Source organism: Pleurotus ostreatus (assembly GCF_014466165.1).
Source record: "Pleurotus ostreatus strain PC9 chromosome Unknown scaffold_1, whole genome shotgun sequence".
NCBI classification, from domain to species: domain Eukaryota; kingdom Fungi; phylum Basidiomycota; class Agaricomycetes; order Agaricales; family Pleurotaceae; genus Pleurotus; species Pleurotus ostreatus.
The window spans coordinates 566,837-594,561 of record NW_023503156.1 but is presented as its reverse complement, the minus strand read 5'-3'; the positions used below and the strand labels follow the sequence as shown (position 1 = coordinate 594,561).

Genomic DNA, 27,725 nt, shown 5'->3' with positions numbered 1-27,725 from the left:
GAAACTCAAGAACGCAGAACGCAGAATACGAAAAGAAAAAACAAAACAAAACAAATCCAAGATCAATAGTCCCAAAATGCAAGATACAAGATATGATACGGAATAAATCACCAACCCGCTCCCCTTCGTACCCCTTACCCCTTTCCCTACCCCTTTCCTTTCCCTACCTTTCCCTACCTTTCCCTACCTGTACCCCTTCCCTCTCTCTCCTGCATCTCCCCACTCCCCACTCCTCCGTGTCAGAGCGTTGAGTGTTCGAGTGTTCGAGTGTCAGAGCGTTAAAGTGTTCGAGTGTCAGCGCGTTCGAGTGTTGAGTGTTGAGCGTCAGAGCTTCGCGCCCCCCGGCTGCATCTTATTCAGAAACGCAGAGGCGACGATGCGGCCCGTCTCCTTCGCTATAATCTGTTGAGAGAGCAAGTGTATGTCAGTTATCGTTATCCGTTATCGTTTCGTTGATGGAGATGGAGATGGGGTGGGGGTCAAGTGAAGGTCCACGTAAAGACGAAGACGAAGGAACGAACCACGAATCAAAAATAAAACAAAGAAAAATATAAAACGAAAGAAATGAAAGAAGAAAAGAAAAGAAACGAAGAAAACCACGCGTCCGGATCGAAAAGATCAATCAAAGCGCCGAATGACAAGAAACGAAACGAAGAAAGAAAACCACGCGTCCGGGTCGAGAGAACGAGAACCCAAAAGTGCGCCGTGCACGCAGCCTCGAGTAGCCTCGAGAGCGATCCGCCACCGCAGAGGGAAACCCGCCACCGCCACCGCAAAACCGCCACCGCAAAACCAGCACACCAGCACACCAGCGCGACGCTCGAACGCTGTCTAACCACATCACCACATCACCACATCTCCACATCTCCACGATGACAGGCTGCACTGCACGCAACGGCGCGACGATCACGATCGAAGCACATCCAGTAAACCCAGTAAACCCATCAACAAGCAAAGCAAAGAAAGCACGGCACGGCACGGAAACGTATCGACGCCCACGCCTCCACCCACGAAGATCCATGCGCGATCTTGATCACTGCCCATCGACCATCGACCACTGCCGATCGATCACCGACCACGCAGCGCGGTGCGTGACGCGGACCCGACACGCTGCACGCTGCACGTCGCCCCATCCGACCCATACGGCGAAGATCGCGCTGGGAAGCCCCATCCCAACTCCCAACGTCCCATCAAACCATAAACGTGGAGGCGTGGAGGCAAAGACACCGCCACGCCAAATGCCAAATGCCAATTAATCAGCCCAATCCACCTCCCTTCGCACATCCACGTCCACATCCACATCCACGCAACCCAACCTAAATCTATCACCGCGCCCATACACCGCATACACTAACGGTCAGGCTACCATCTATCAGGTGGCGGGCGCCGCCAGACGTGTCAGCGGATGAACGCATGGGAGTTTCTCTGCTTTCCTGCTTTCCTGCCGGGATCCCAGGATCCCAGGACGCAGGATGACAGGACGCGTGGTACGCGTGTACGCGTCGAGGGCCGTATCGGGCGTGTGGCGGAGGCGTGGACGATCTGCGACGGAGGTGATCTGTGCTGATGGAAATTGGACGAGGGATTGGGACGGGAAATTAGGATAGATGAACAGACGGTGATAGATGAATAGATGGTGATAGCTAGGCAAGGGGCGATACGGGTCCTCGACAGGCGCACGCTCTGGCATCGCGACATCGCGACATGATAGATGAAATAGGCGATAGATGATAGATGAAATAGGCGAGAGATGAACAGATGGATCGTCGAGCAATTGCGCAACTGGGCAACTGGGCAGATAGATGATAGATGCCCACGTCCACGCCTCCGCCACAGGCGCGCTGCGGTGCGGGGGGTGAGAGGTGCGGGGGTTCGATATGCCTCCGAGACTCGATTCCACGCGTCGCTACACCTGCCAACGTTTAGGGCCCGACGCCTGAGGCACCCAACGACGCGAAGTGGACACGCGTGCGAGTGCGAGTGCGAGTGCGAGCGCGAGGGTCCGCTCTACGTGTACAGATATGCGGGTCCGGACGCAGTGGGACACAGTGGGAAGTTGGGAACGTCAATGGACATGGTCATGGCTGCAATGCCATTGCAACGATTGATCGAGTGATCGAGTGGTCGATTTCCAGTCTCCAGTCTCCACGCCCGGGAGCAATCAATACACCAGAACAACCCGAATCCAGAATACACCCTCGCCTCCGACGAACCCACGCGTTTATGAGGTGCGGGGGAATATCGGTATCGGTATCGGTGGCGTGGAGGGATAGTCAATAGGGACCGAGTCCAAGGGTGTTTATCGAATATTGCATATCGAGTATCGAGTATTGAATTGTCTCGCGTTCGTGGAGGCGTGGAGGCGTGGACGGGCGTGCCGGCGGAAGAAGCAGACAAGCAGACAGACAGACGGACAAAAGACAGACGAAGTGAAAGAAACCAAGTGGAAGAAAGAAAGCGAGAAAACAAGAAAGAAAGACGAAAAGCAAACCAAGTGAAAGAAAGCAAGTGAAAGAAAGAAACCAAGTGAAAGAAAGCAAACCCTCCCCCCCAAAAAAATCCAAAAAAAAACTCACCTCACACCGACTCGACATAACGCGCGCCCCGAGGCTCACCGACGTGCTCACGACGCGCAGCGTCGTGCCGACGGCCGCGGGCGCGTGGAAGAGCACGGTCATCGCCTGCGTGACGCCGACGCCGTTGCGGCGCTGCAGCAGCCCAAGGACGACTAGGGGCGTGGAGCAGCAGCTAGAGGGGGGGGAGGGGGTTAGTGAATATTAATATGAATAGAAGGGAAGGGGAAAACGAGAATGAGTAGAATAGAATAGATAGAATAGAATAGAATAGATATAGAACAGAATGAAAGAGTAGATAGAGTAAAAATGCCCAAAAAACAAGAACGCACTTATCCACCAAATACGCGACACACCCGCCGTGCAGCATGCCCGCGCCGTTCAGCATCCCGCGCGTGACCCGGATCTCGGCCGTCGTCGACGCCTCCAGGCGCTCCATGCCCATACCTCCCTCTCCACTCACACCCATACCTCTTTCCACGCCTACACTGCTCTCTACACTTCTCTCTACATCCCCACTTCTCTCTACGCCATTTCTCCTCTCCGCGCCGCTCACGTCTTCAGTAAAAGTGGATGTCGCGGAGTTCGTTGGGGGAGAGTGCGACGGATACACGCTGATATCGACGAGCCGCACGCGCCGCCCGACCGCGTACCCGAAAAAGTCGTCCCCGCTCCACGCGCCCACCCCTCCGTCTCCTCCTCCATCTGCCTCTTCATCTGCCTCTGCATCACCCTCATCTGCCCCGTCATTTCCATGTCTATCACCCTCACCCAACGATCGCACAGAAGCTCGCCCAGAAGCACGCCCAGAATCCCTAGAACGACTGGAATCCCTAGAACGACTGGAAGCTCGAGCAGCAGCAGGAGGAGGCGGCGGCGCCCCCACGCCATACGCAAAGAACGTATTCTGCGTGAGGCGTTTTATGTGCTCGGGCGCGTTGCCCGCGATGTGCGCGACGGAGCCGTGCGAGGGGAGCGCGGCGGGGTCGATCCACGGTTTCTTTTCCGTGGGTTGGTGGGGTTGGTGGGGTGTTTTGGGTGGGTGAGGTTGGTGGGGTTGGTGAGATGAGTGGGGTGTAGTAGTAGGTGTGGGAGGAGGAGGTGTGGGTGTTTTGGGTGTGGATGCGGTGAGGGAGGGAGTGGTAGTGGGCATCGCAAGTGCGGAAGCAGAGGCTGCGTTCGTAGGCCTATAGCCCGCCTTTGGCTTTGTCTTTGTCTTTGAGGCGGGTGTATGGGTACCGTACGCTGCAGACGTGGCGAAAGAGGGGTCTGAAGAGGCGACAGAAGGGGGGATGGGGATAGGCGGGTGTGCGGACACCGAGTCCCGTGCGGGTGTACTACTGCGACTGCGTATGACGGAGGTGGTGGGAGTGGTGGGAGCGGCGAGAGAAGGCGAAGAGTGGGATGACGCGGAAGAGGAAGAAGGGTGCGGCGATGTGCTAAGCGGCGGCGATGACGTGTTCGCTAAGGCTGGGTTTGGATTTGGATTTGGCGGTGTGTGGGGAGGAGAGGGAGAGGAAGAGGGAGAGGGAGAGGGAGAGTGGGAGGGATGGGAGTATGAGCTGATGGATGTGGCGGCGCTCGCTGTTATGCCCGCTGTTCTGCGCATCGTCGCTGGCTGGTGTGGATGGTAGGATGACGGTGGAGACAGGATGTGTGATATAAGAGAGCCGGCGGGTGATACGAAGAGCGAGGGTGAAGAGGATGGGAAGGCGCAACACAGACTTTATATATTATCCTTCGCCTGGTCACGCACGGAAGCTACCCACCCACACCCACGCGCAAAGCCAAACCTGAAGCCAAAACTATGTAATTGCGGGAGTTGGATCATCTGTGGAAGGGCGCGTGTGGAAGCCGCGAGGGAGAAGCCGCGTGGAAAGAGGCCGGCTTCCCTGGTCGAATTCCGATTGCCGCATCGAGGAGCAGATGTGGATGGATGGTGGTGTGAGGGAGATGAAGGGCGTGGAAGGGCGTAATTAAATTAAGACGGACCGCGTGTGCGCAGGTGGGAAAGAGATGGAGGGAGAAGGCGAGATGAGAAGAGAAGACGAGAAGCAGGGAGGCAGGGAGGAAGAGGGGCAATACCGTCAATTATCATCGCATCACCCCATCAACTCGTCCCATATCTTATCATATCCAGTGCGGAGGCGAAGCGGGCAACTGTGCAGGCGACTGCGCCTGCGTCATACCTATGTTGATGTCGTAGATATCAGAGTCGGATCCTGCACGACTTTGCTCAGTCTCGATCTTCCATTGGTTGACGTTACCCATCCATCATTGTCTAACGTTACTCTCTTCTCTCTTCCCTCGCAGCCGAAGCCTCTCGCCCTACCCCGTCCCTTCTCCTGCTTACCCGCTTGCTACATAACCCGTCCATCCCACTGTCCATCCATCCCACTGTCTCCACCAGTCCGCCCCATCGTAGCCCCGGCTTGCAGGATTATCGTTTCACATTAAATATTAGAGTTCACAAGCTCAGATCTCAGAATTTGCAAGCTCCGAAAAGCAAAGACTTGGCCATGGACATATGGAAGAGTAGTACGTAGAGCTGTAAGATCTAGAGCCTCGACCGCGTACGCTCTTCCATCTTCCATCCTCCACCCATCATCAAGCATCAGATTTAAACAATCCCGGCCCAATAACATGTACATCGCCCATCGTTAACGTTACCCCACCATCGCTAACGTTAGCAGTACCAGTAACGTTACTCGTCCCATGTCAGCCTTCGACGTTCTCTGTACACCTCTCCTCCTCTTCCCCGGCCCCCCTTCTTCCATTCCGCGTCATATCAACTTCACAAGTCTAGACCTTAGACCTTGACCTCGACTCCTCTCGCTCAAGAATCAAGAAACAAGAAATAGACTCTACTAGTACTGTCCTGTCCTGTCCTACCTCCCCGCATCCGAGTCCGGCTCAACGGCGCCCCAACCTCCTCTTCAATCTTTCAAACCTCAAATTTCAAACCTTCACAGGGTATGTCCAGGCTTTGCATGCTGTCCCAATGTCTACGTCATACGCCATACGACGGCAAGCACCCACCCCCCCTTTCCCCCACAAATTCAAATTCAGATTCAGATTTCTCGTTTCTCGTTCCAATCCACCCACAATCTACATCTACACCTACAACGTCTTCTGCGCCATCTCATGCATGTGCACGCTCGATTGTTATTATCCAGGCCGGAGACTGGTGGAGACAGATCAGGCTACAGACTACAGATGCGAGACGCGAGACGCGGGATGCGAGATGTTTGTTGCATTGTTACATTCAATAATCGAATAATCAACAATGGAATAATGTGCAGGAATAAAATAAAATAAAATACATATATGTGTGTAAGTAAGTAAGTCGAGTAAAGTAAGTGCAGTAAAGTAAGTGCAGTATAAGTACAAGTCCAACACAACGCGACGCGACAACCGCCCGCTTGCCCGCTCGTCCAACGTCCAACACACAAACGCGTCAACACGAAACTCGACTCGCAAGTCACAAGCTCAAAACGCGAAATCAGTCCTCTCCTTCCAACTCGCCCTCCACGCCTACGCCCGCGTCCGTCGCCCCGACGGCCTCCCTGACACCCGCGCCCGCGCAGTTCTTGTAAAACACCACACTCCCCTCGTCCTCCACGAACACGCACTGCGTGAAGGAGCGCCACAGCGCGCGGACAGTCGGCTGTGGCACGTTAGAATGAGTGTGAGTATGGGTATGGGTATGGGTTGTTGATGAGTGTGAGTATGGGTATGAGTATGGAAGGATGAATTCGATTAGTTGGGGGGAAAGGAAAAGGAAAAGAAGGAGAGCGTGGAAAGAAGCCGGGGAGGACACGCACCGTGCTATCGTAGTTATAGTATTCGCCCAGTACCGGCTTGATAGCTTCCGTAGCCCGGGGGAGGTTATCTGTTGTCCGGACAGCAATTGTTTATTAGCATCCGATGTAAGGGGGAGGATAGGGGGAGGGGGAGGAGAGGAGTATTAGGAGGGGGGCATAAGGAGAAGGAGGAGGATAAGGGGAGGAGAGGTATTAGAAGGAGGAGAGGAGGGAGAAGGATAGGGAGGAAAAGAGGAGGAGTGTAAGGACGGAGGAGGGGTATAAGGAGGGGGGAGAAGGAGAAGAGGGCGAGTACTCACAGAACGGGATATTCGAGAACAGGTGATGCGCGACGTGGTCGTGGCCGATCTAACAACATAAACAATGAGCATGCGTGCGCGATCATCGAATTTGAATTTCAGAGGAAGGGATAAGATGAGGTGAGGTGAGGTGAGGTAAGGCAGAAGGTAAGGTAGAAGGGTAGAAGGGTGGAAGGTAGAAGGGTAGAAGGGTAGAAGGTAGAAGGGTAGAATGCAGAAGGTAGAATGCGGGTCGGAGAGTCGGAGAGTTGGAGAGTATAGTGTATAGTGTATAGTGACATAGTGGTATGCACACGCACATTGTACAACAGCGCCCGGCCGACCCATCCAAAGACGGGGCGGTCGACCGTAGAGAGCGCGCCGCGCGCAAAGGTCCACTGATCCTAAACATACGCAAAAAATCAAAAACCAAAAATCAGCATTCGATATTCCAAATTCAGCATTCAGTATTGCACATTCAATGAGGGGAGAGTAGGGGGATGGATTGGGATGCGGGATGTGATAGGGGATAGGAGTGATAGGAGCGCCATAGGAACAGTCGAGCTGATGAACGGCACGAACCTTTCTGTAATACGGGATCGTGGGGTCGCTGTGCTGGAGGTACGTGAAAGTCACGATCCTGTTCGATGATACGTCGTCAGCGTTAACGTCAGGATCGGATACGGGATGAAGGGGGCGATGAAGGGCTGGAAGGGCCGGGATGGAGGGGGTGACGTAGGGCTACGATGAAGAGATGACGCACCAATTATTCGCCCACTGCATTCACAAAACAAAAAATACCAGACATCATCAGCGCACAGAAACAGAAACGGGGAGAAAACGCGGAAACGCGTACGAGCCACGGGAGGACGTAGTAGCACCACAGCGACGAGCGGCCGTGGTGGTAGGCGTACGCCGCGAGGAGGGCGAGCATCGCGCACATGCCGATGTTGGATATGATTATTGAGGTGCCTGTTTGGGGGCGATGCGGATGCAGATGAGCAGATGCAGATGAGGGGGTGAGATGGGGGGGTGAGCGAATGGTGAATGGTGAATGGTGAATGGCCGGGCGGGTGGAAGAGTGAGGAAGGGAGGAAGGGAGGGGGGAAGGGGGGAAGGGGGGAAGGGAAGAGGACGTACGTTGTTCCGGCGTGAATAGCATCGACGACGGTTTGTAGTGCTATTCGCGCGTTAGCTTCAGGAGTTGGGTGGAGGCCAATGCTACTGCTGCTCACACTGGTGCCCTTGGGATATTTCGGATTCCCCTTGCGATTATGTCTGTCGTGCGAGATCGCGGACGAGTACCACGAGTGGAGCACGTCGCCAACACCAAAACGAGCGACGGGCATAAGGATTTAAGGATCAATCAATCCACGGGATGAAAATAAGATGATGATGATGAGGCATCAACGGATCAGCGTATGCGCGGCGAGATGGGTGCGCGGACAAGGAGATGCGTGGATGGGAGCATGGGAGCATGGGAAGAAGTGATCAGTCAGCGGGCGGTCCTGCGTTTGTTCGCTCCGATGGAGCGGAGGGAGGGAGGGGTAGGTGACTCACATTAGGTAGAGCTGGTAACCACTGCACATTTTGCAATTACGGGGAAGAGCAAGGCCGATCAGAGATCGAAATCAGTCGTTGTCGTGTCGTTGGGTCCACGCCGGGCGGAGAGGAGGGAACGCGTCACGCATACGTACACGCGTACACGGGTTGCGGGCACGCGAGGCATAATGAATTTCGATATATCATACCATATCACATCATAATCAATCACCAATCACCAATCACATCAATGAGCGCCGGGCTCGAACACCGAAACGGAAACGGGGGGTGCTCACAAGAACTGGCGCATGAACATCTTGAAGAGCGTGAACGCCGGCGTCTCCTCCAGGATCTCCTGGTAGTCCATCTTCACCGCGACGCGCCCGTGGGGGAGGTTGAACGTCCTGCGCGTCGCGGGGTAGTGCGTCTCCTCCCTGTCGAGGTGGTTCGTCGCTTTCTGCAGCACGGCAAGCGCGGGAGGTAAGATTAAGAAGATAAGATAAGCACACGGCGATGGGCGGATATCTCGATAGGTATATTATCCTGGAGAAAGGGCGAGAAATACGCACATGATGGGTACGATGGGTGGATCGCCAAGCATAGTAAGGCACCAGCACGAAACTGTGCGTCAGGAGACCCAACGCCGAGTTGACGAGTGCGTGGGGGGAGAGGTTGCCATGGCCCGCCTGTCAAAGGTGCTCCCATGTCAGAACCGCCAACCACCAACAAAGAGCTCGTGGAGCGATGCGTAGGAACAGAGATCAAAGATCAAAGACACACCTCGTGTCCTGAATTAGTGGAGGATGTGTCAGTATGCATTCGCTTTGGGATATGTCTGAGGAGGTAGTCACCCAGGCACCAGAGTCCAGCGAGGGCGATGCCCTGCCAGGCGGCATAGAGCAGCCACAAAACCGTGCGTAGCCACACACTCGTGAAGGAAGTTACGAGCCCTCCGTAGCCGTGTAGCGAAGCAGCAGCAAAGGCAGCGACGGCATCGATCTTTGTTGCGAGATGGTAGAAGAGGAGGACGATCATAACGTGCCGTATCACGTAGAAGAGACTGATGAGGGTGTTTCTTTCGAAGAGCTCAGGAGGGACCGCGTCGCGGACGTCTTTCAGTGCGATATTGGGCGGCTCGAAGGATGATTTGCGTTTCCGAGCCTCGTATTCTGGGCCATCCTGGAAGATTTGATACCACAGCATTTCAAGGGTGAATCTCGGGGCAGCGGGGGAGAGAGGGGGGGTGCGCAGGGGAGGTACTATCTGACTGTACGCAGTGGGATCCGCGCGAAGAGGGCTTTATATGAGCGACGCCCGATCGCTTGTAGATATCTGAGATGCATCCGGGGGCCTGAACTCTGGATAATCTCGCTCAAACCTCCGATGGCAGGCAGTGAGCCTATACCGAAAGAGCGCTCGAGATCTAAGCCATACCGAGCACGCAGGGGCCAAACGTAACCACTAATGGAGCCAAATCCGGGACGCGGAAATCCTCGGTTTCGCGATTATGTAGTTCGCAGCGGCAGGCGTGGAGAACCGCCATCGTCACGGCCGAATCTTTGGGGAGGAGACAGGGCACCGCGTCTGCCCGCGCGACTCCGGAGGGGATCAGCACGGGCCAGGAGTGTGGCAGGCTCCTGGTGCGCGCACGCCGCAGCGGCGGTGAGAATCGAATATCAAAATCGTCACGGCTGGCGTTCTGGAGCTGTATTGAGCGGGAACGAGGCTGACGAGGCCGTGGGTCTTAGGCCCGATGGGCTGATGCATCATGAATCACCATGAATCATGCACCAGGTCCGTCGTGGGTTCGGAAAGTCGAGTGACATCGACTGGCGACATAACAGATGTCTCCGAGCTTTTTTGCGCTGATGATGGCATACTAGGGTAACGCCTAAACAACACAAAACAAGACACGGTAAGGCGCGTTATCCTTGGAGAAATGGTTTTTTGTATTGTTTCAACGGCAATGAGGCCAGACGGCGTAAAGGGCTACCTCAAGGCCAACCTCTTACATTCCGACTATGTCGACAATTATCTCGGGATATGACACGTGACGAGCCAGTCAAATAGTCGCTTATAAAGTTACTGGGCCAGACAAGATCGCGATTAACCTTCTACGGTATGTATGACATTCGACGCAGGCTAGTTCTGTTCTTATTGTTATTGTTTCGTGGAGGAGCGCCGACGGGAATGCTGGGAATACAACTCCACCATCAAGGGAGGGACCCAGCGCACCAGCAGACCAAGATAAGCGGGAACCTTATGCCCGCCTCTCCCGCCCTATCGCAGGATATGCGCGTGAGAGCGACGGCGGTCGTGGCCGCGCACCGAAGAGGCGGGGCCTGACCAATATCCTACCCACTGTTACTTACCATGAAGCGCCAGAAGAGACTCGCGCATTCACTGCGGCGTCTTCAGCGCTTCCTGAGCATGCACTGCAGATTCGCGCTTCAGATGATCACGGACTTGTAAGGTATGAGCGGATCGAAAGCACCACGAGCAAGGTCCTGAGGCCTGATCATGGGCGCCTTGTGGATGTTCCGTGCGGTGCCACATCTTGCCATATCCCATCTAGGTCTTGCCACATATATGGACGCTAGGACACACGGGATTCCACGACGAGTTAGCCTGCAATCCGCACCAGCCCAGGCTAAACATAGGGCGGCTAGTACGGTTCGAGGTATTTCGGTGCGAGCGAAAGACATACCTTACTTGGGTCTGAACCTTTGCTTGCCATCTCATCATTCTTCGCGAGCTAGATAGGAACGAACGCGTACCGCCTCAGGCATCATTATGTTATATGCAGTCGCCGCCATCGAAGTGTTTCGCGTGCGCATGGGGCGGAGAAGTTGGCGAACCGCGCAGCTGCTAAGCAACTGGGGCCGGTAGCGGGTGTCTTGCGCCTAATTCGAACCTTCATCAGCGTCATAGTGCAATAACAGCATCCCCGGCGGCTCGACAATGCAGCAATCTGGGCCTATCCCCGACGGGATACAATTAGCCACGGGTTACGGAGGTGCCTATAACCCAAATTAAGAAGCATCACCAATGCTACCATCACATATATGTTTATAGTGTCGCGCATGTAGACCGTTCCTGCAGTGTGCACTATGGTGGGCAGTGGCGGACTGTGGCGGGGCACGCACGCCGCACCACACCCATGCATCCAACTCCTTCGAGCGGGAGCTATCCGGATCTGCAGTTGCAAGCGACGGCAGGCAGAACGCATATCCCGCAGCAGTTGGAGCGTCGGACGAGGCTGTCTTAGCGACCTCTCGAGCGCTCCGGGATCATTCTAGGCATTTGGTTATAAACGAATCTTGAATGCTCAGTAACCATCATGAGTCACTCACAGATATTGGGAAGTCGACGTCGGGAAGGCGCGAAGGCGCGGTGAAAAGTCGGGGTGCTTGCAAGATGCTTATGAAGCAATCGCATCGCCGCTGCTTCTTTGGGAGTTAACGAGTTCCTCATTTGCGAGTCCTAGTCTTCCCCATCGGTGGCATGTGCAGTTGACTGGAGATTGGTTGGACCATTGCGATACTAGTCCACGGATTAGATAGTAGTTGAGAGAACGGCCCAGCCAGCGGTTGGAGAGACGGATGTACGCCCAATTGCGACGCAATCGCAAGGGCTAATCATTGCAGTTAAAACACTTATTCATCCATGATCAATAGCACTGCCTCTGCCTCGAGCAAGCAACCTGGCGGCTGATCAGTGACGCAGTTGAATTGTGTTGATGTTGCCGATTCCTTGGTCATCAAAGCTGCTCGAGGCATGGTGCAATCCCCTTGTGGAGGTGATGGAGAAGTCAGCAGAAGCAGAATGATTGAATGCAGTTTTGGAATCGTACTTGGCGGGAAGCGCGTGGTGACCTTCGTCTACCCAGAGCAAGAACCAACCGTAGATTTATATTGGTCACGGAATAAACCTTGAGGTTCCTGAGGTATCATGCAGCAGTTTAATTGATGTTATGTCCCTTGCTGATACATCCGACCTTCAGACCTAGGTATACGAGTCAAAGTGCGATGTCTCCTCGCCCTCTTCTATGGGTGCCCGGTCCAAGATGGAGTAGAGTATATCAGTTCAGGAACTCAGACAGCATGCTCACCATAGCGAACTTCAATCAAAATCGTCATCCGAAACTAATACTCAAACTCGAGGGGGACATTGTACTTAGGGAATACGGGGAGAGGACCCTCAGCCCGCATCGACCATGCTTATACTTCGACGCGCACATCACAATGACGGAGGAAAGGATGCAACCAGAGTGTTTGGGACTTGAGTTTGATCGGTTGATCGGGGCTTTGGCAGGAAGAAATGGGTGTATATAGGGGTGCGAAAACGGGAAGCGTAGATATGGTCGCAACACCTACTGACAGTACTTACAAGTTCGGGCCTCGAATATAGATAATGCTTAGCACCCCCCTCGCCGATGCACCCGAGACCCGTCTGCTTTCCCTTCGACCATTCTCAATGCCGTTTAAACGGCTTTGAACCTATTGAATCAACGAAAGGATGCACCCATCAGTAAAACAACAAAGTATTAATAATGAAAGATGGTAATGATATAAGTAGAAAGGTAGAATGTAGGAATGGAAAAAGGAGAATGTGGGAGGGAGACGCACGTTTTTGCAGCGAGCGAGGTCAGCGTCTGAACGTCCTCGGAAGGGCCGGGGGTACTATTCTTCAGGCAGGCATCTCCGGACGTGTTTATAGGCTTGTGCGAGACGGCCGCCAGCTCGGCAGAGTATTGGCCAACGCCAAAGTCTTTCTGTGAACAAATCGAAGAATGAGCGCGCGTTTCGCATGTAATGGAATAGGGGATAGGGGATAGGACAGGAGAAGGAGGAGGGAGAAGGAGGGACATACACTGAGGAGCTGCCACGCCTTGCCTGCTTTCGCGCTGAGCCCCAGAGGCTCATTCGGTTTCAGTCCAGCGAGGGCTTTGAAGAATGCGATGGCTTGGCCCTTAATCTCGACGCCGCCAGACACCTCCACCCCCGCATTGATGATCACCGACCCAGTGAACCCAGCCGTCGTCTTTCCAGCGACCGAACCGTCCGAACCATCCAAGTCACGCGAAGCAACGCCATACGGTGGGATGTACGCGCGGTCCGCAATCTCTCGCGTCTTCTTGCTCCCGCTGACGGACGCCGACGCATGGCCTTTGGCGAGAAGGTACAAAGCGGCCCAGACGTCGACTTTGGCGAAGACATCGGCCGAGTGTCCGAAGGCTGTGATGTCGACTAGGATCTTGGGAATGAGGTGCCCCTTGAATTTGGCGGTGCCGGCGATGTTAGTGGCTGCCTTTAGCGAGAATTCTGCAAGACGAGGGAGTGAAAATGCAGTGGTTGTGCTACTGGAGGGGATACGCACTGGAGTCCCTCGGTTGGGTGATAGCGTCTTGCTTGAGCACGTCCTTGACGTGCTGGCTATACTTCTGCGGTATCACATATTGCACTGCAGGTACGCATAGTCAGTGTTGGTGCTCTTGTATCCCTGCTAGAGAAGAAAGACTTGCGGTCGATGTTGAAGTTGCCCCCAATGACGCTGTCTGATGTGAGCTGTAGCTCGGCCTCTCCTAAAGCATCCAGGACGATCTTAGGACCGAAGTTGGCGATACTAAAAATTGAGGAAGCAAGTGGGTATTCTGAGGACGTGACAAGGGAAACATCAGTACTCACCCGGGGATGGAGAAGGGGCCGAGAGGTAGGTCAAGAAGGTGAATCGAACGCTTTTCATTTCCCTATCAGAAGCAAAGACGATTAGGTTAATCAAGGTTATGTGCGAGGAGGGTGAAGGGCCTACAGCAACTTTAGCAAGGACGGTGAAGCTGGCGTCGGCATCCAAAGTAAGGCCTATCGTAGAATCAATCAGGTGATCCTCTATAACCCACAAAGCATAAACCACTCACGGTACAGCGTTGCCATGTCATCCGTCTCCGGTTCTATTGAAATCGCCGTCACTATAATCAGTATTCGCTCAGGAAGACGCCGCCGACACGCACTGACCTTTGCCAAGTTTCCCAGCAGCGACGAAACCGATGTTGCCTTTGATGCTTCCTTTAGCACCGACCTCGACCTTCAAGGTGCCTTTCAGCGGCCCGCATGTTGCATTCTTCTCGAAGATAGGGATCGTCTTGTCGAAGGTCTTGGACGCCTCGACGCCATTCGCATCGGAAGCGAAGAAAGGCTTGTCCTTGAGGTGCTCTGCAAGTACCACGGCGGCTTTGGCCACCTTAACCAGTGCTGACTGGAACCACGTTTTGCTGTCCTCGCGGGAATGTAGCCCCCCGTCGTGGAAGTGCCCAGCCGGGAGCTCGCCGTTGATCCCAGCAATGCGGAATTGGATCTCCCCGCGACTAAAAAGAATGAATGAGGATGAGAGCACGGTGGGTCATCGCGAATGATAGCGCTTACTTCTCTGTATCGATGGATAACCAGTTAGCGTCGACACCCAGCGAGATTACCTGAGGAGTGGCGCCATCTCGGCGGACGATCTTCGGGCTGACATGGGCAGGTATGCTCTGGTCCTCCGCTGTACTCAAGTGGGCGATCCGGGCGAACGGTCCAGCGCCACACTGTTTCGTTGAATTAGAAAAGGTCGGCGATAGGCCTCCCCGAGATCGAAGACTTACGGATTCAGGGAGACGGACGACCTTGTCCTGAGGCCCGCCATGAGCGAAGAGATGACCGCACGCCTCCTCGTCTTCGTTCATGCAAACCAAGCGAATGGTTTGATCTAAAGCGTTGGGGTCGCAGTCCAAAATGACCCATCCAGCGGCAGGGGTGATGTCCGTCATGCCTTTCGGGGAGCCAAACTAAGATCAAGAGCACGTATGGAGCCGCACACGTTAATGCTAATGAAAGAAATAGCGCGCGAGGAGGATGGACTCACGAGCTGGACTGTGCCGGAGCCCACGCTGCTTGAGGAGGTATCGTAGGCGCATTCCCCATGGAAGCAGGGGACGCTCCAGTCATTGAACGCGCTCGTCGCTGAAACCAGCGAGAGCGCAAGGATCACGACGGGCAGAATCCTTTGACTACAAAGTCGATGTCATTGAGGATGGTAAATAGCACAGGTTGGTGGAGTAACCTACCTTGGGCGGGAGACCATACTGTTAGCTAGTATGACCGGAGGAATCCCAGGGAAAAGAGGGATGAAGAAGGCCCGCAGAAGTCGAGCGAACTAAATACGCTACAGTTACTCGATTCCCTACATAAGCTAACCCGAAAAATCAATACAACTTTGCCCATTCCGACAATTCGTTGACACGACACCGAGGCGCGAGCCACTGCAGAATAGAATGGTCTGTCCGAGGTCTCGCAAGGTGACTCAATGCATGGTCTGTGAACGACGTTAGGGCACGTATTTGAAGGGCTTCATTGACCCTATTGTACCCTTAGATCCTGAAGCCGGCATACGAGCCATGTAGACTGACTTGATCAGATTCCGCTTGACACTAGGAACCGACTGAACTTACATACGGCGAGCATTCAGAATGGAGGATTTGTCACCAAGCCAGGCGCCCCAAGGGATCGGAAATAGCCTTGTCGAAGAGAATCGAACCCATATATGGATTCGGCTAGGACTCATAGTAACTCTTGTGCGTAATATACCAGTAGCAACAACCATGTCTACAGCAGGAAGTAACGATTACATGGATCAACAAACTAAAGGACGTACATCATAACACCTCTCAAGCCTCGCCACCTTCAGCTGCACGGGCTGCTCTGCGGGCCTTCTTAGCAGCATTGGCAGCAGCAGCCTTTGCCTTCTTCGCTTCGGCCTTTGCCACCTCTTCCGCTGCCTTCTTCTCTTCTTCCTCTTTCTTCTTGCGTTCCTCCTCCTCCTTGCTTGGCTTCCCATTGACCTTCCCATTGACACCCGGGGTACCCGATCGTGAGGCAGCCTTCTTGGCCTCTCGGGCAGCCTTTTCTTCTTGTTTGATGCGCTTGATACGGGGGTCGACACTATTACACGGGGGTTGTATGGTTAAATCAAGCTCGCTTAGGCAAAGACAGAGACCCGTACCTAAGAGCCAGATCGACAAGTCCCCGAACCTTAGCAGTATCTTCCTTCTTCCGTCTGGCGCGTTCCGTCTTGTTCTTCTTCTCAGTATAACGCTTGTCATCACGGTTATCGCTTCCTTCATTGATCTCCTTGTCCAGCCATTCGAAGCTTCGCCATGAATCAATGTTATACCAGAAATCGTAGAAGCCCTCGACTTCTTCTTTGGACGCGTCAGGCGACCCTAGTTGAGGGACAGGCTGCGTGCGGGAGAAACGAGAGTACAGCTCAAAGAACGGTGCCATCTCCTTAAAAAAGGCTTCATTAGGATCTTTGGCTTTCGACATTTTGGCCTGACGTATATACTGGTTAGATTCCATCGAATAACAGTATATGAAACCCGTACTTTGAGTTCGGCAGCAGTGGGTGCATCGTCCCATCGATCCTGGAATTCGGGATCTACACTATCGAACTGTCGTCGCTTTTCGGCATGGCTCAGGACCTCATAGGCCTTTGAGATACACTTGAAAAATGCGTCATCATTGGTGTTAACAGTGCCATATAGTAGCGACGTCGTGCTATTATCCGTGGGCGCAGCCTTCTTATCGGGGTGGTGCTTGAGCACCTTTTTGCGGTCTGCAAAATCCAATGATTATCGGTCAATTAGCACTGAAGGAAGCGTGCCTACGAGCAATTTTGATCTGATCCTGGTTAGCTTTGAATCTCAACTTGGAGAGGCCAAGAACGGCGTAGTAGTCATGTTTCTTCCACTCCTTAGGATCGAGGCTGAGTAGCTCGTTGCTTTCGTCCTCATCGCCTACACCAAGATCGTCGGTTGCTCCGAGTTGAGCCAATCGTCTGCGCTCTTCATCTTCCTTCTCCTGCAAGGCTGAATGGTGCTCATCGTGGCGATCAAAAGAAGAATCGTGATGGTGCAGAAGTCGAAGATGCTTGAGGTGAGCAGGACCTGCGGGCAGTAATGTTCTAGGTTTTGGTTGGGAGAGAATCGAGGTCGAAGTCGAAGGTGCAGAGTACGATGGAAGGAGAGGGGGCACGGTGACCGGCAGTGTTAGCACAGATGCCATTGTACTTGACGAAATATGAGGAACTCCAGCTACAGCGCGCGCTCTCGCCGAGTTGTGGAAAATTTTGTGCATGTAGTCACGTGACGGACCAACAGGGACCTCCTATTTACCATCTTGCATTTGGACATTCGCACAACTGCAACGGCACTATCAGATATAGGGATTTAATATTTGATACTTACAGGCTACATAAGCGATTGCTCCTCACACAAGCTGTTACTGGATCGAGGATTAATTGTCGTTGCCAGCGACTTTGTTCGGTTCACTATGTAGATGATCGATTCCCTGCTGGATCCACGCATCTATAATTTGAATGGTGAAGTGCCGTACGCATTATGACCCTGATGCCCGTTGCTCGGGCGCAGAAGCTTAGAGCAGAAGCTCTCTGCAATTAGCAGGGATGTGGATCTCATCATGGCATCGTTTCAAGTTAGCGTTGGCTGTGCGATAAGTGGGTTGAGATCGATGTCCGGGTGCAAAGGTTTGATATCATAGAGAGGGTTTTCCTTGAGGATGGGGCGCGGAAAGAGCGGTTGAGAATGGGTGACTGTTGGGGCTAAGTGACACAGCAGATGCAATATACATTATTCCGATAATCGTGGCCAATCCCATACGACGAATGTCTTCGATAACGTGAAGAGCCATGCGTTCATTTGAAGTGCACTGAAGTAGGTCTTTAATGAAACAAATTTACTGACGCAACCACGCAGTCTTTGCTATCTTCTTCAACCGTTTCTGCTCCTTGAACCGTTCCTGTAATACTCTGAGAGTCTGCTCTCGCTTGGGTCTGGAAGAAAGGACATACCAAGTCTTTCTTCGTGGGTCTCTTCCTCTTCTTCCCCGCTTCATCCTTGTCCTCCTCCTGCCGAGTAGCGAGGTCTTGCTCCCACTGGTTTACATCAAAGTAGAACTCGCTCATTCTCTTGGCTCGCTCATACTCAGATAAATGCGTTGGGTCACGGGCGTTATTTGCAGTGAACGCTCCCGTACGTGCATTGAACTTTGCAGTGAACAAGGGTTGACCATTCGGCGCCGTAGATGCGCCTGGGATCCCAGCATAAGCCAGAGAAGGGTCAAGGTGAGCAAGGGAAGGATCGATGCCTGCGGCGAGAGCAGCAGCTTCTCTGGCTTTATAAGATGATGTGGAGGCGGAGGGCGTCGTGGATGGGACATCACTTGGTTCTTGCGATGTGGAGGCTGCTGGCTCTAGAGGATTTGTCCACGTCGTTTCCTGGGTTTCTGCATTATAAAAGTAGTAGGCATTGTGCTGGGGAGAGTATATAGCTTGCCACGCTGGTTGAGACGGTGTCGGGGACGACCCAGACGTAGAAGTTGGCTCTGCGCCTTCTTCGGGAGAAGGAGACGTCGACGTCGACTTAGACGACTCCGCCGCATTACTTTCTTTCTCGGTGGAGGGCACTGGCTCTGGGGTAGGAGCTTTCGTCGCTATCTCCTCCGTCTTCTGTGTGACGTCTGGGTTATCTGCCATCGTTCGTCGTTGTCGTTATCGTCGATGTCGGTGTTGGGGCAGGGAGAGCGATATTTCGAACTCCGCCATATTCTCCTCAGAGACGATCCCGCCCGCTGCATACAGGACTTTACTGAACGTCTTCCATGTCAGACTACGGACACACGCACCAGCCTCTGCCGCCCGCGCCATTGCGCTCAGCGTTGAAGAATCGGGATTCCGCTCATCCTACACCAACAGCAACGCCGGACCTCAGGTCATCGCGGCCTACCACTCCAAGTGGTACCATCTCTCCTGCCTCGGATTCACCCTATATCACACGTTTGCCGCTACCTGGCTCACAGTCATCCCCTACCGCACTGGATGGCCCCGTAGCACTCCCGCCGTTGTCGTCTACCAGACTGCGGAACTCGTTGCCCGCAGCTACCGGCTCTGGCGGTCTCTTCTCTCAATCACGACAACAAGTGTCGAGCCCGCCGCCGGGGCCTGCAGTTCCGCCTTCGCCGTTGCCCTCTTTGCTTGGCTTACCACCCTCGTCGAGTTTGCCCAACCCGCTTTCCCCGACCGCATCGATTGCGGCTCAGGGGTACACCCCAAAGGTGTCTTTCGATACTTTTGAGAATCCTGTCGCGTCTATGTTCTCATTCACACTGCAAGTCAAAGCTGATGGATACAAGCGCACACGATCAACTCGTGTGTTTCTGTGTGCTTCAAGTCCAGACGAAAGTGGAAGAGAAGCACTGGACTGGGCATTGGAGTCCCTTGTACAAGACGGCGATGAGCTGATTGTATGTCGGGGTGTTGATGAAGACGTATTAGGTATGATCTACCCCGTATAGTAATAATCCGCCTCTCAAGAATATTCCCTCAGAGAAGGACCACGATATCATCCGAGAGGAAGCGCGTGAGTTCATGCGCCATATCCAGGAGAAGGCAGTAGAAACGGAACCTGATCGCAAAGTATGTTGTATGCCCCTTGGCGTTCCTGTCTGCCAGATTCCATGCAGCCACAAGTCCTCATCTTTGGTTTTGCCTATTATAGCTCTCTTTGATCTTGGAATACGTCCCTGGTAAAATAACTGACACGCTCGACCGTCTAATTGCTCTCTATCGTCCCGATAGCGTTGTCGTTGGTACCCGCGGCCGAAGTGTGTGGCAGAATATGAGCATTCCAGGCATGTCACTTCCCGTTCCGAACAAGAAATTTTTGACTTAATCCATCCACTATTAAGGTATGTCGGGCATGGGTAGTATCGGCGTTGGCAGCGTCAGCAAGTGAGTCCGGTATCTACGCCGATCGTTCAGGGTCTGAGACTTCTTTATTCTCAAGGTACTGCCTCACACATTCCCCGGTACCCATTATCGTTGTTCGCCCTGAACGCAAAGTCCGCAAAGCCGTTGAAAAAAGGCGTGCAGACCCGAAACGGGGCCGGCATTTTGACGGGTATGCGACCTTCCAACTCTGTTCCAATTATTGCGCAGGTAGCCCGCTATGTATATCGCGCTAATTATACTCCCGTCCCAGTGATCACACGAAACCTCCACCTCTGAGCCGACCCACCACGCGGTCCGCTCCTGTATCGATGTCACCTCCCACCATGTCTTCACCCGTAGATGGAGGCGATTAACTCAGCATCACACGGATCACCCCGACTGAGGGTTTTACCTTGTTGTAAGGGTTCAACATACCGTACGATGCACACCGGTTCCTAGCGCTAGGCAAGTAAGCAGATGTAGTTTTGGACGAATGAACGTGTCATAGTCAAGAGCAGGCAATATACTGTAATTTAATGCTTCGGTTTCGCAGACGTCAAGAAATGGATCGCTTGGCTTCCGTTCGACACTCGGCCGGTGGCTGGTTGGCTCAGCACCTACCCCATTCCATCCGTCACTGGTGATGCACTTGGTGTCCAAGTCGCATGAGGGCTCTTTCCGACTAACGCGAACTCCGGTCGTTTCAAGGCATATGGAATCCCCGTGACGTTGTCCACGCTAACCTGGGGTTCTACCTTCGCCCGCTTGCCTGGCTCCCCCTAGCTCTAAGCTTGATCTACTCAGCTCATTTCCAAAGAGAACTAACTCTTCGACTTTGCCGCAATACAGCATGCTCCAATGCGCATCCTTTCGTCATTTATCCTGCCAACGCTGCTCTGGCTTATGATCTTCGACGTCGCGAGTTACAACCAAGCAGTAAGCAAATTCCTCTATTCCATATCCCTGATGAGCATCAGCGACGCTCTATCATCGTCGTCTGATGGCCGTCGGTACAACTCAAGCTGTGAGACTATCGACGATTATCTTCGCGCGCTCACGGAGAATCACTTACGGCAGCATCAGCCAGCCGCTGCTCATCCGCGTTTCCTGTTCATGCCATCCTCACAACGCATTAACCTTCTCCACAGCTGTGATCATTCATTAGAGAGCCTCTGTTCCGTTTGACAAAATTAGTTTCGGCTGCATATGAGTTTGTGTTTTGGCTTTATGCTTCTACGTCCTTTTTACTTCTTCTCCTGCCTTCTACCGTCGCACGCCATCAACACCAGCCCTGTGGCTCTCTTTCATGGATCTCGACGTTTCTTACTTTGGGTGCATGCTTCTAGCAAGGCAGTCGAGTTCCCTGCGCTGATACGAGGACGTGGAAGTTCCGCTTTTTTCGATGAGCCCGTTTCGAGCGCAGAATTGTCTAATACGGCGGGCCAGTGACATTCGGCCTTATCACGCATCTATCACCCTACGGAACTCATGATACACGGCGCGACGATATAAGGCTCTCGGATTCTCGCACAATGGATCCCTCGGTTTAGAGGAACGCCATGAGGCAGTAGTCGCGCACTAGTTTGCTTCCGTGCTCCTTCCATTGACTTCGTAAGAAGGCGCATCCTCCGTTTTGTAATGCTAAATTTTATATAGGCTGGCACTCCTTTCTATAAGCTCCTCGCCCCTACCCCACCCGGTCGCTAGCATCATTATGGCCGACAACAGCTACAACGCGAGCCCCACTCTCGCTTGTGTGAGCATGCCTGACATTGGGAGGCCAGAGAAACTGGATGTTGAGAACAAGGCCGGTGAAAGTCCACCGCCGTCAGGCCCTCCTGATGGGGGTAGAGATGCCTGGCTGACAATCATTGGCGGGTGAGTCGTTTGCAGATGCTCTTGACGGCATGGCTCTAAATCGTTTAATAGTTTCCTGGTACAATTTTGCGCCTTTGGGTGAGCACTCGCTGTCGTCGGGGCGGTTTGTCGATATACTGAATGGTTGGGTCCAGCTACATGAATTCCTTCGGCGTGTATCAGGATTACTACACGCGGGACTTTTTGAGCAACAAAACGCCATCTGACATCAGGTGAGTCCCGTCGCTGCTAAGTAGGAGAACAGACCGTGTTGACCGGCGACTATCATGCATCAGTTGGATTGGAAGCTTCCAACTGTTCATCATGTACGCTCTGGGAGTGGTCGTAGGGCATGCGTTCGACTCGGGATACTTGTGCGTTCCTCTTTTCCCAGCGGCATTTCTTGACGGCTTATCCGAGATGTCAGCCACCACACCATGATTTTCGGTTCAGTGTTCTATGTGTTCTCGATGTTTATGGTCTCGCTAGCAAAACCACATCATTATTATCAGGTATGTATTCCCTTGTAGTGTCGGAAAGTCTCTGTATTTCCTTGCTACAGGTGTTTCTGAGTCAAGGAGTAGGAATGGGTATCGGACAGGGCATCTTGTTCCTACCATCGTTGACAATTGTTGGCCATCACTTCAAACGCCGGAGGGCCCTTGCAAGTGGTATCGTTGTGTCAGGCGGTATGTCCTCTCCGAAAAATCTGTAGGCTCTAAACTAAAGTCTTGTACTGCTAGCATCTGTGGGAGGCGTCGTTTTCCCCATTATGTTAAGCAAGATTGCACAGCGCACAACATTTGCGAACAGCATCAGAGCTACTGCAGCGCTGGTTGCAGTGCTGCTGTTCATTGCGAATCTTTTGATGAAGACTCGCCTTCCGGATAGGACGGTGGGTCGTCCTGCTCCGCGGCCGGAAGTGAAGGGTATCCTTTCCGATTGGACCTTCGTCATTGCCGTCCTGGGGTGAGTGCTTATTTGGCTATTTCGATCAAAACCAACTGATCCTGATCAGGGCCTTCCTGACTAATCTTGGCCTCTTCTTCCCTTGTGCGTACCAGGCCCCCACGTGCATGCCCTACAGTGTTGGATATTGGTTGACGGACTCGTATGCCCAGATTTTTATTTGCAGCTTTATGCTGTAGCCCAAGGCATCGACCCGAGCGTAGCATTCTATGCTGTGAGTAGACCCCTCTAGTGTTCACTTTTCCCAGCTAAATACGATTCTTAGTTGACCATCCTGAACTCAGGCAGTATGATCGGACGACTGCTGCCAAATTTCCTAGCGGATAGCTTGGGAGTGTATAATATGCTTATCCCTTTTATCGTTATTTCTGCAGGCTTGATTTTCAGCCTCCTCGGAATCCACAGTTTTCCGAGCATCATTGCTTTTGGTGCCTTGTATGGTTTCTCCTCTGGCGCATGTGAGTATGATGCTCCTTCAGATTTCGACATACTTATGAGTATGAAAGATGTATCCTTGGTCGCTCCGCTACTTGGGCAACTGAGCAGCCACGTCGGCGAGCTTGGGTATGTTGATTTCCCATATTCTTGTAGGACCTAAGTCACACGCAAATATAGTATCAGGATGGGAATCGCTTTCTCTATTGTATCCATTGCTATGTTGATCGGAACTCCCGTCGAAGGAGCTCTACTTGGGCGCGAGGACGCCGAGATCGTTTGGTCAAGGTCCATCATCTTCTGCGGCGTAGGTCTGTTCCACCTGCAGCCGTGATCTTATTCTCATGATTTCGCTATTCCTCACAGGTCATGGTCACTCTGGGCTCCATGATGATGGCAATATCTCGGTTCTTGTTTGTTAAACGAAGAGGGACCAATTCGAGAGCATGACAAATTCACACGAAAGACAAAAATCTGGGCGCATCATATGGACATCATGACATGCGTGCGTATGTTTCTCGCTTTCAACATATAGCTAGACTGTAGTTTACCCAGGGTGCACGTTGGAGATCAGCTAGAACCCTCTCAATCCGCTCCCGGACAATAGACGTGTATTCCATAGCCATCACTTATATGCAAACTAGACTGCTGCTGCACAGCTGCCTGGCCAAAGTGTGTAAGTGGCGATTCAAGCTAGCAACACCATCGTGGCTATGACTTTATGTTGGTATTGTTTGCCTTCCCGAGCGCTTGTGTTGTTCGGAATTCGCTGAGTGTATTCTGTTACAGCCACGACTCTCACTGAAGCCAGTACCCTCACCTTGCTTGATAGACATGGTGCCTCAGGTCCTCATGATTGCGTATCTGCCACAAGGGTTGCTGTAGATGATCTCCAAGACACCATGCTCAAGTATGTACCTTTTGGCTTGGATTACGTGACGGTTTACCTGTACAGCAACGATTGCGGGCACTGCACTGTTCTTCGGACAAGCAAGACAGGTCGGAAATTGGTTTACCTGTGCCCAGCAATTCCCTGAGATATCTGGCGTGACCGGCTATACCAACACCATCAAGGACCATGCGGATTCCGAGCCCGGAGGTGCTCCAGCGGACAAGGTTTATCGGAGAAACGTCACTATCCTTAGAGGTCCGTCTGGCTGACTACCTGAAAAGTGCTTAGTATTACTCAGGAAGTTTATCTCTCTGACAAATGCCTCATTAGGTTGGTAAATTAACGCGATTGTCGCGACCCTTTCGTTGAAATGAACAAATCGCGGTGCAGAGTTGTCGATTCCACTCCGACAGAGCTGAGGGTTCAAACTTTACAGTTTGTATCCCGCGTTCCCATTCCTGGTCAAATGAGCTCTTGCGAACATGGTCACTGTAGACCAGGATAACTCGGCGCGGTCTCTAAGCTTCTATGGGTGTTTCCTTGGAGCATAATTCGGCTCTCTCTCAATCGCGCATGCATACCGCGGTGTCCATTTTCACAAAGCCCAATTCGAGACGCAGCATAGCGCGCGGCCTTACTAACGTTCCACGACAAAGCCTAGCTCTAGGTGTGATACCTGACTTCATATGGGCTTTTCTTCATTCCCTGAATTAAAGCTCTCGTGCTGTAGATCCACTCTGACACCCTTGCATCCGCTTCCGTTGTTAGGCTCTCCCAATGTGACTACGCACGCGGCTCTTAGAATGAAGCTGCCACTTCCTTGTCAAGACTGTTTACATCCCCGTCAGTTCAGCACGATGAAAATCTAGGAGTTATTCAAACCACCGGGTGGTGGCTATGTGCCATATTACCACTTCCCATTCCCGAAGGTCTTAGTGAGAATCGACGATACGTCGGTTCAATCTACATCTAAGGGGACTGGACCTTCGTCTCGCAACCCAGCTAGCCTACGAGCAAAGTATATAAGCGCAACACCACAGCCTTGGATCGGGACACAACGCACTCTAATCCTCTCCTCATTCATCCATAGCCTGGTGAGGTCGCTCAATTATCTATCTATCCATCTCATTGACAAATGATCATAGACATATTCCCTCCGTATACAATATGTGCCACAGAGAAGTTAGTTGTGCACGATTCTCCTGCGGCCACACTAGTCCGCAAGGTGAAGGCAATAAGGTATACCGTATACGTTGACCAGGCCGTCATTGAAGGAGTAACATCGGCCATTTGATTTAGGTTGACTGCCAGTCGTTTAGATGTCGGTACAGCGACCTACACCCTACAGCCTGTGGCAATTGTCCCGCCACCTGCACGCAATGGTATGCGCGTTCCGGTATATATGGAGTGCACCCACTAACTCTCTTCTCAAGGCTTAAACCCGCTCGCATGATTGCGAACCAAACTGTTGCCTCTCCCTGCCGCGATTGCCTACAAGGTCGTCGTTCTTAATTTTAGATCCATGATTATAATTCTGAAGAATACTTCTTAGTATGCGCCATTTAATGCCCGCGGTCTCACCATACACAGTGGACGGCCTACCCATTAATTTCTCTTTCTTCGTTCTCTATGGATTTGCTTCAATACTTATATTACCTCATAATCCCCCTATGTGCACCCTATCTTCTACTTCGCCTTCTCACTGTTATACACTGTCAATCTTATTCGTTGCCCATATATCCTGGCACTTACGGAAGGGGATCCGGCATTCACGCCGCACTTCGATCTCTCAACCATTCAACATGCACCACATTCACAGGTGCCGGGTGCAGATCGATGGATCTACAACAGGCGCCGGTTTACTTCTAGGCTTGGTGAACGGGTACAAAGCGAGAATGATAAAGCTGATAGATTTCCCCGCCCAGTTTGTCCGTTTGGACTTTTTAAGGTAGTGATTTCATTTTGAGATGTCAAGTCATTGAAACTTGATCCAAGAAGTAGAAACGGAGGTGAACGGTGAACAAGTATACATTCAGAGTTCGGGTGTATCTGCAAATAAAATTGCGGCCATGTCAGGTGGGTATCGTTCTCCTTGTGCTGCATCCGCAGCTGTCGCCATGGCGCGCACTTCCGCCACATCTTCACTTGAGAGCTTGAGCGTGGCAGCTCCGAGATTATCGTGAAGATACTGCGATGGCATGAGCGGCGTCTTCACACATATAAGAGATGCTGTTTACCTTGATACGTTTGGTACCTGGGATAGGAATGATATCGTCGCCCTGAGCAAGGAGCCAAGCAAGTGCAACTTGTCCTGCCGAAGCACCACCATGTCTCTCTCCGACGGCCTTTAGACCGTCAGCAATTTTCAATATGTTGGGGAAGTTTTCTTTGCTGTATCTATAACGCGGGGATATATAACAATGTATGACATGGCATGGGTATATTTGCTTACCGAGCTACTCTTCTTCTGTAGTCATTAGGGTCCAAGTCGTCGGGCGATTTCTGAGAGGAGCAAGTCATGTTGGGCATCCGGTGGAAAATGAGGGAGACGGACGTAGACACCCGTTAATAGGCCGCGCCCCAAAGGAGAGTAAGCAACGATTTTCACCCCGAGCTCTCTGGCCGTGGCCAATAAGCCGACTTTCTCGCTCTCGATGTCAAGAGTGAATGGGGAATATTCTACTTGGAGTGCTGTTATAGGGTGCACGGCATGAGCCCGTCGTAATGTTTTGGCTGAACATTCCGACAAGCCGATATATTTAACCTTGCCCTCCCTATGTTCACCACGTTATTAGCCGGATGAACGGATATACAAGTTATGGACACCTACTTGACCAGTTCCGACATAGCACCCACCGTTCGCTAGACACAATTCACTAATAAGCTGGTTGTGCGTCGACGAACCATAGCCAGATACTTGCCTCGATCGGAACCGTAGGATCAGCTCGCTACGATGCACTCCTGTAAGTGTCATGACTGTCTCTCCTTCACGAGATATCCACGTACATGGAAATAATACAAGTCGACGTAGTCAACTCCCAATCGCTTCAACGATTTCTCGATGGAAGCTTTAACATACTCGGGATCACCATTGATCAATCTGGTGGGACTGCTGCGAAGGCCAAATTTAGTTGCTAAGAATATTTCGTCGCGTTTTCCCGTTCGTTTAAACCTAACGGTTGCATGAATTAGAAGGGAAATAACGGCAAATCGCATAGAAGCCACGGCGAACCATTTTCCCAGCAACTCCTCCGAATCCATGTATACGTCCGCCGTGTCCCAGAATCTACATCCTGCTTCGTATGCTGCATCTAGAACCTAAATGGGGTCCATCATTGAGCTAATTGGCTTCTGCGATGTACATGTGGGAGCCTGGTCCGCCAACCTTGAACCGTTCTTCATCAGGCTCGGTCGGCCCGTAGAATGCGGAGATGCCCATAGCGCCAAAACCCAAGGCAGAGACGTTAACATCGCCAACTTTGCGAGTGGGCAATGTCATATTTGCGATTCGGGAATGTGAAGAGTGCGTTGCAGA

The 27,725-nt window shown here is 52.5% G+C and overlaps 8 protein-coding genes across 8 annotated transcripts; 2 read left to right on the top strand and 6 right to left on the bottom strand.

The window, feature by feature from the left end:
• Positions 1 to 324: 324 nt before the first annotated feature.
• Positions 325 to 4,182, bottom strand: PC9H_000189 (uncharacterized protein; the record flags this gene model as incomplete). Its single annotated transcript, XM_036769851.1, has 3 exons — positions 325 to 402; positions 2,577 to 2,748; positions 2,906 to 4,182. The coding sequence occupies 3 exons, from the start codon at positions 4,180 to 4,182 to the stop codon at positions 325 to 327; spliced, it is 1,527 nt and encodes a 508-aa protein (XP_036635696.1).
• A 1,893-nt stretch (positions 4,183 to 6,075) lies between these two features.
• On the bottom strand, positions 6,076 to 9,420 carry PC9H_000188 (uncharacterized protein; the record flags this gene model as incomplete). Its single annotated transcript, XM_036769850.1, has 12 exons — positions 6,076 to 6,240; positions 6,398 to 6,465; positions 6,697 to 6,745; positions 6,996 to 7,079; positions 7,258 to 7,416; positions 7,532 to 7,647; positions 7,816 to 7,855; positions 7,911 to 7,953; positions 8,236 to 8,256; positions 8,514 to 8,674; positions 8,787 to 8,903; positions 8,998 to 9,420. 12 exons carry the CDS (start codon positions 9,418 to 9,420, stop codon positions 6,076 to 6,078), a joined length of 1,446 nt encoding a protein of 481 aa, XP_036635695.1.
• A 3,280-nt stretch (positions 9,421 to 12,700) lies between these two features.
• PC9H_000187 (uncharacterized protein) lies at positions 12,701 to 15,336 on the bottom strand (the record flags this gene model as incomplete). The annotated part of the gene is made up of 13 exons (XM_036769849.1): positions 12,701 to 12,716; positions 12,846 to 12,991; positions 13,090 to 13,541; positions 13,597 to 13,652; positions 13,738 to 13,842; positions 13,905 to 13,966; positions 14,029 to 14,078; positions 14,135 to 14,167; positions 14,232 to 14,581; positions 14,640 to 14,800; positions 14,858 to 15,040; positions 15,118 to 15,262; positions 15,320 to 15,336. The coding sequence occupies 13 exons, from the start codon at positions 15,334 to 15,336 to the stop codon at positions 12,701 to 12,703; spliced, it is 1,776 nt and encodes a 591-aa protein (XP_036635694.1).
• A 583-nt stretch (positions 15,337 to 15,919) lies between these two features.
• DNAJC2 (DnaJ (Hsp40), sub C, member 2) lies at positions 15,920 to 17,315 on the bottom strand (the record flags this gene model as incomplete). Its single annotated transcript, XM_036769848.1, has 4 exons — positions 15,920 to 16,193; positions 16,255 to 16,583; positions 16,637 to 16,866; positions 16,919 to 17,315. 4 exons carry the CDS (start codon positions 17,313 to 17,315, stop codon positions 15,920 to 15,922), a joined length of 1,230 nt encoding a protein of 409 aa, XP_036635693.1.
• Positions 17,316 to 17,991: 676 nt separating this feature from the next.
• On the bottom strand, positions 17,992 to 18,804 carry PC9H_000185 (uncharacterized protein; the record flags this gene model as incomplete). Its single annotated transcript, XM_036769847.1, has 1 exon — positions 17,992 to 18,804. The coding sequence occupies one exon, from the start codon at positions 18,802 to 18,804 to the stop codon at positions 17,992 to 17,994; it is 813 nt and encodes a 270-aa protein (XP_036635692.1).
• A 125-nt stretch (positions 18,805 to 18,929) lies between these two features.
• PC9H_000184 (uncharacterized protein) lies at positions 18,930 to 20,411 on the top strand (the record flags this gene model as incomplete). The annotated part of the gene is made up of 6 exons (XM_036769846.1): positions 18,930 to 19,602; positions 19,655 to 19,743; positions 19,826 to 19,958; positions 20,016 to 20,058; positions 20,114 to 20,227; positions 20,309 to 20,411. The coding sequence occupies 6 exons, from the start codon at positions 18,930 to 18,932 to the stop codon at positions 20,409 to 20,411; spliced, it is 1,155 nt and encodes a 384-aa protein (XP_036635691.1).
• A 1,340-nt stretch (positions 20,412 to 21,751) lies between these two features.
• PC9H_000183 (uncharacterized protein) lies at positions 21,752 to 23,748 on the top strand (the record flags this gene model as incomplete). The annotated part of the gene is made up of 13 exons (XM_036769845.1): positions 21,752 to 21,915; positions 21,967 to 21,993; positions 22,050 to 22,127; positions 22,191 to 22,268; positions 22,322 to 22,406; positions 22,457 to 22,583; positions 22,638 to 22,863; positions 22,913 to 22,947; positions 23,016 to 23,077; positions 23,129 to 23,321; positions 23,370 to 23,427; positions 23,479 to 23,605; positions 23,665 to 23,748. 13 exons carry the CDS (start codon positions 21,752 to 21,754, stop codon positions 23,746 to 23,748), a joined length of 1,344 nt encoding a protein of 447 aa, XP_036635690.1.
• A 2,474-nt stretch (positions 23,749 to 26,222) lies between these two features.
• PC9H_000182 (uncharacterized protein) lies at positions 26,223 to 27,689 on the bottom strand (the record flags this gene model as incomplete). The annotated part of the gene is made up of 9 exons (XM_036769844.1): positions 26,223 to 26,378; positions 26,428 to 26,587; positions 26,643 to 26,692; positions 26,745 to 26,964; positions 27,021 to 27,052; positions 27,091 to 27,138; positions 27,197 to 27,362; positions 27,423 to 27,508; positions 27,576 to 27,689. The coding sequence occupies 9 exons, from the start codon at positions 27,687 to 27,689 to the stop codon at positions 26,223 to 26,225; spliced, it is 1,032 nt and encodes a 343-aa protein (XP_036635689.1).
• Positions 27,690 to 27,725: the final 36 nt, after the last annotated feature.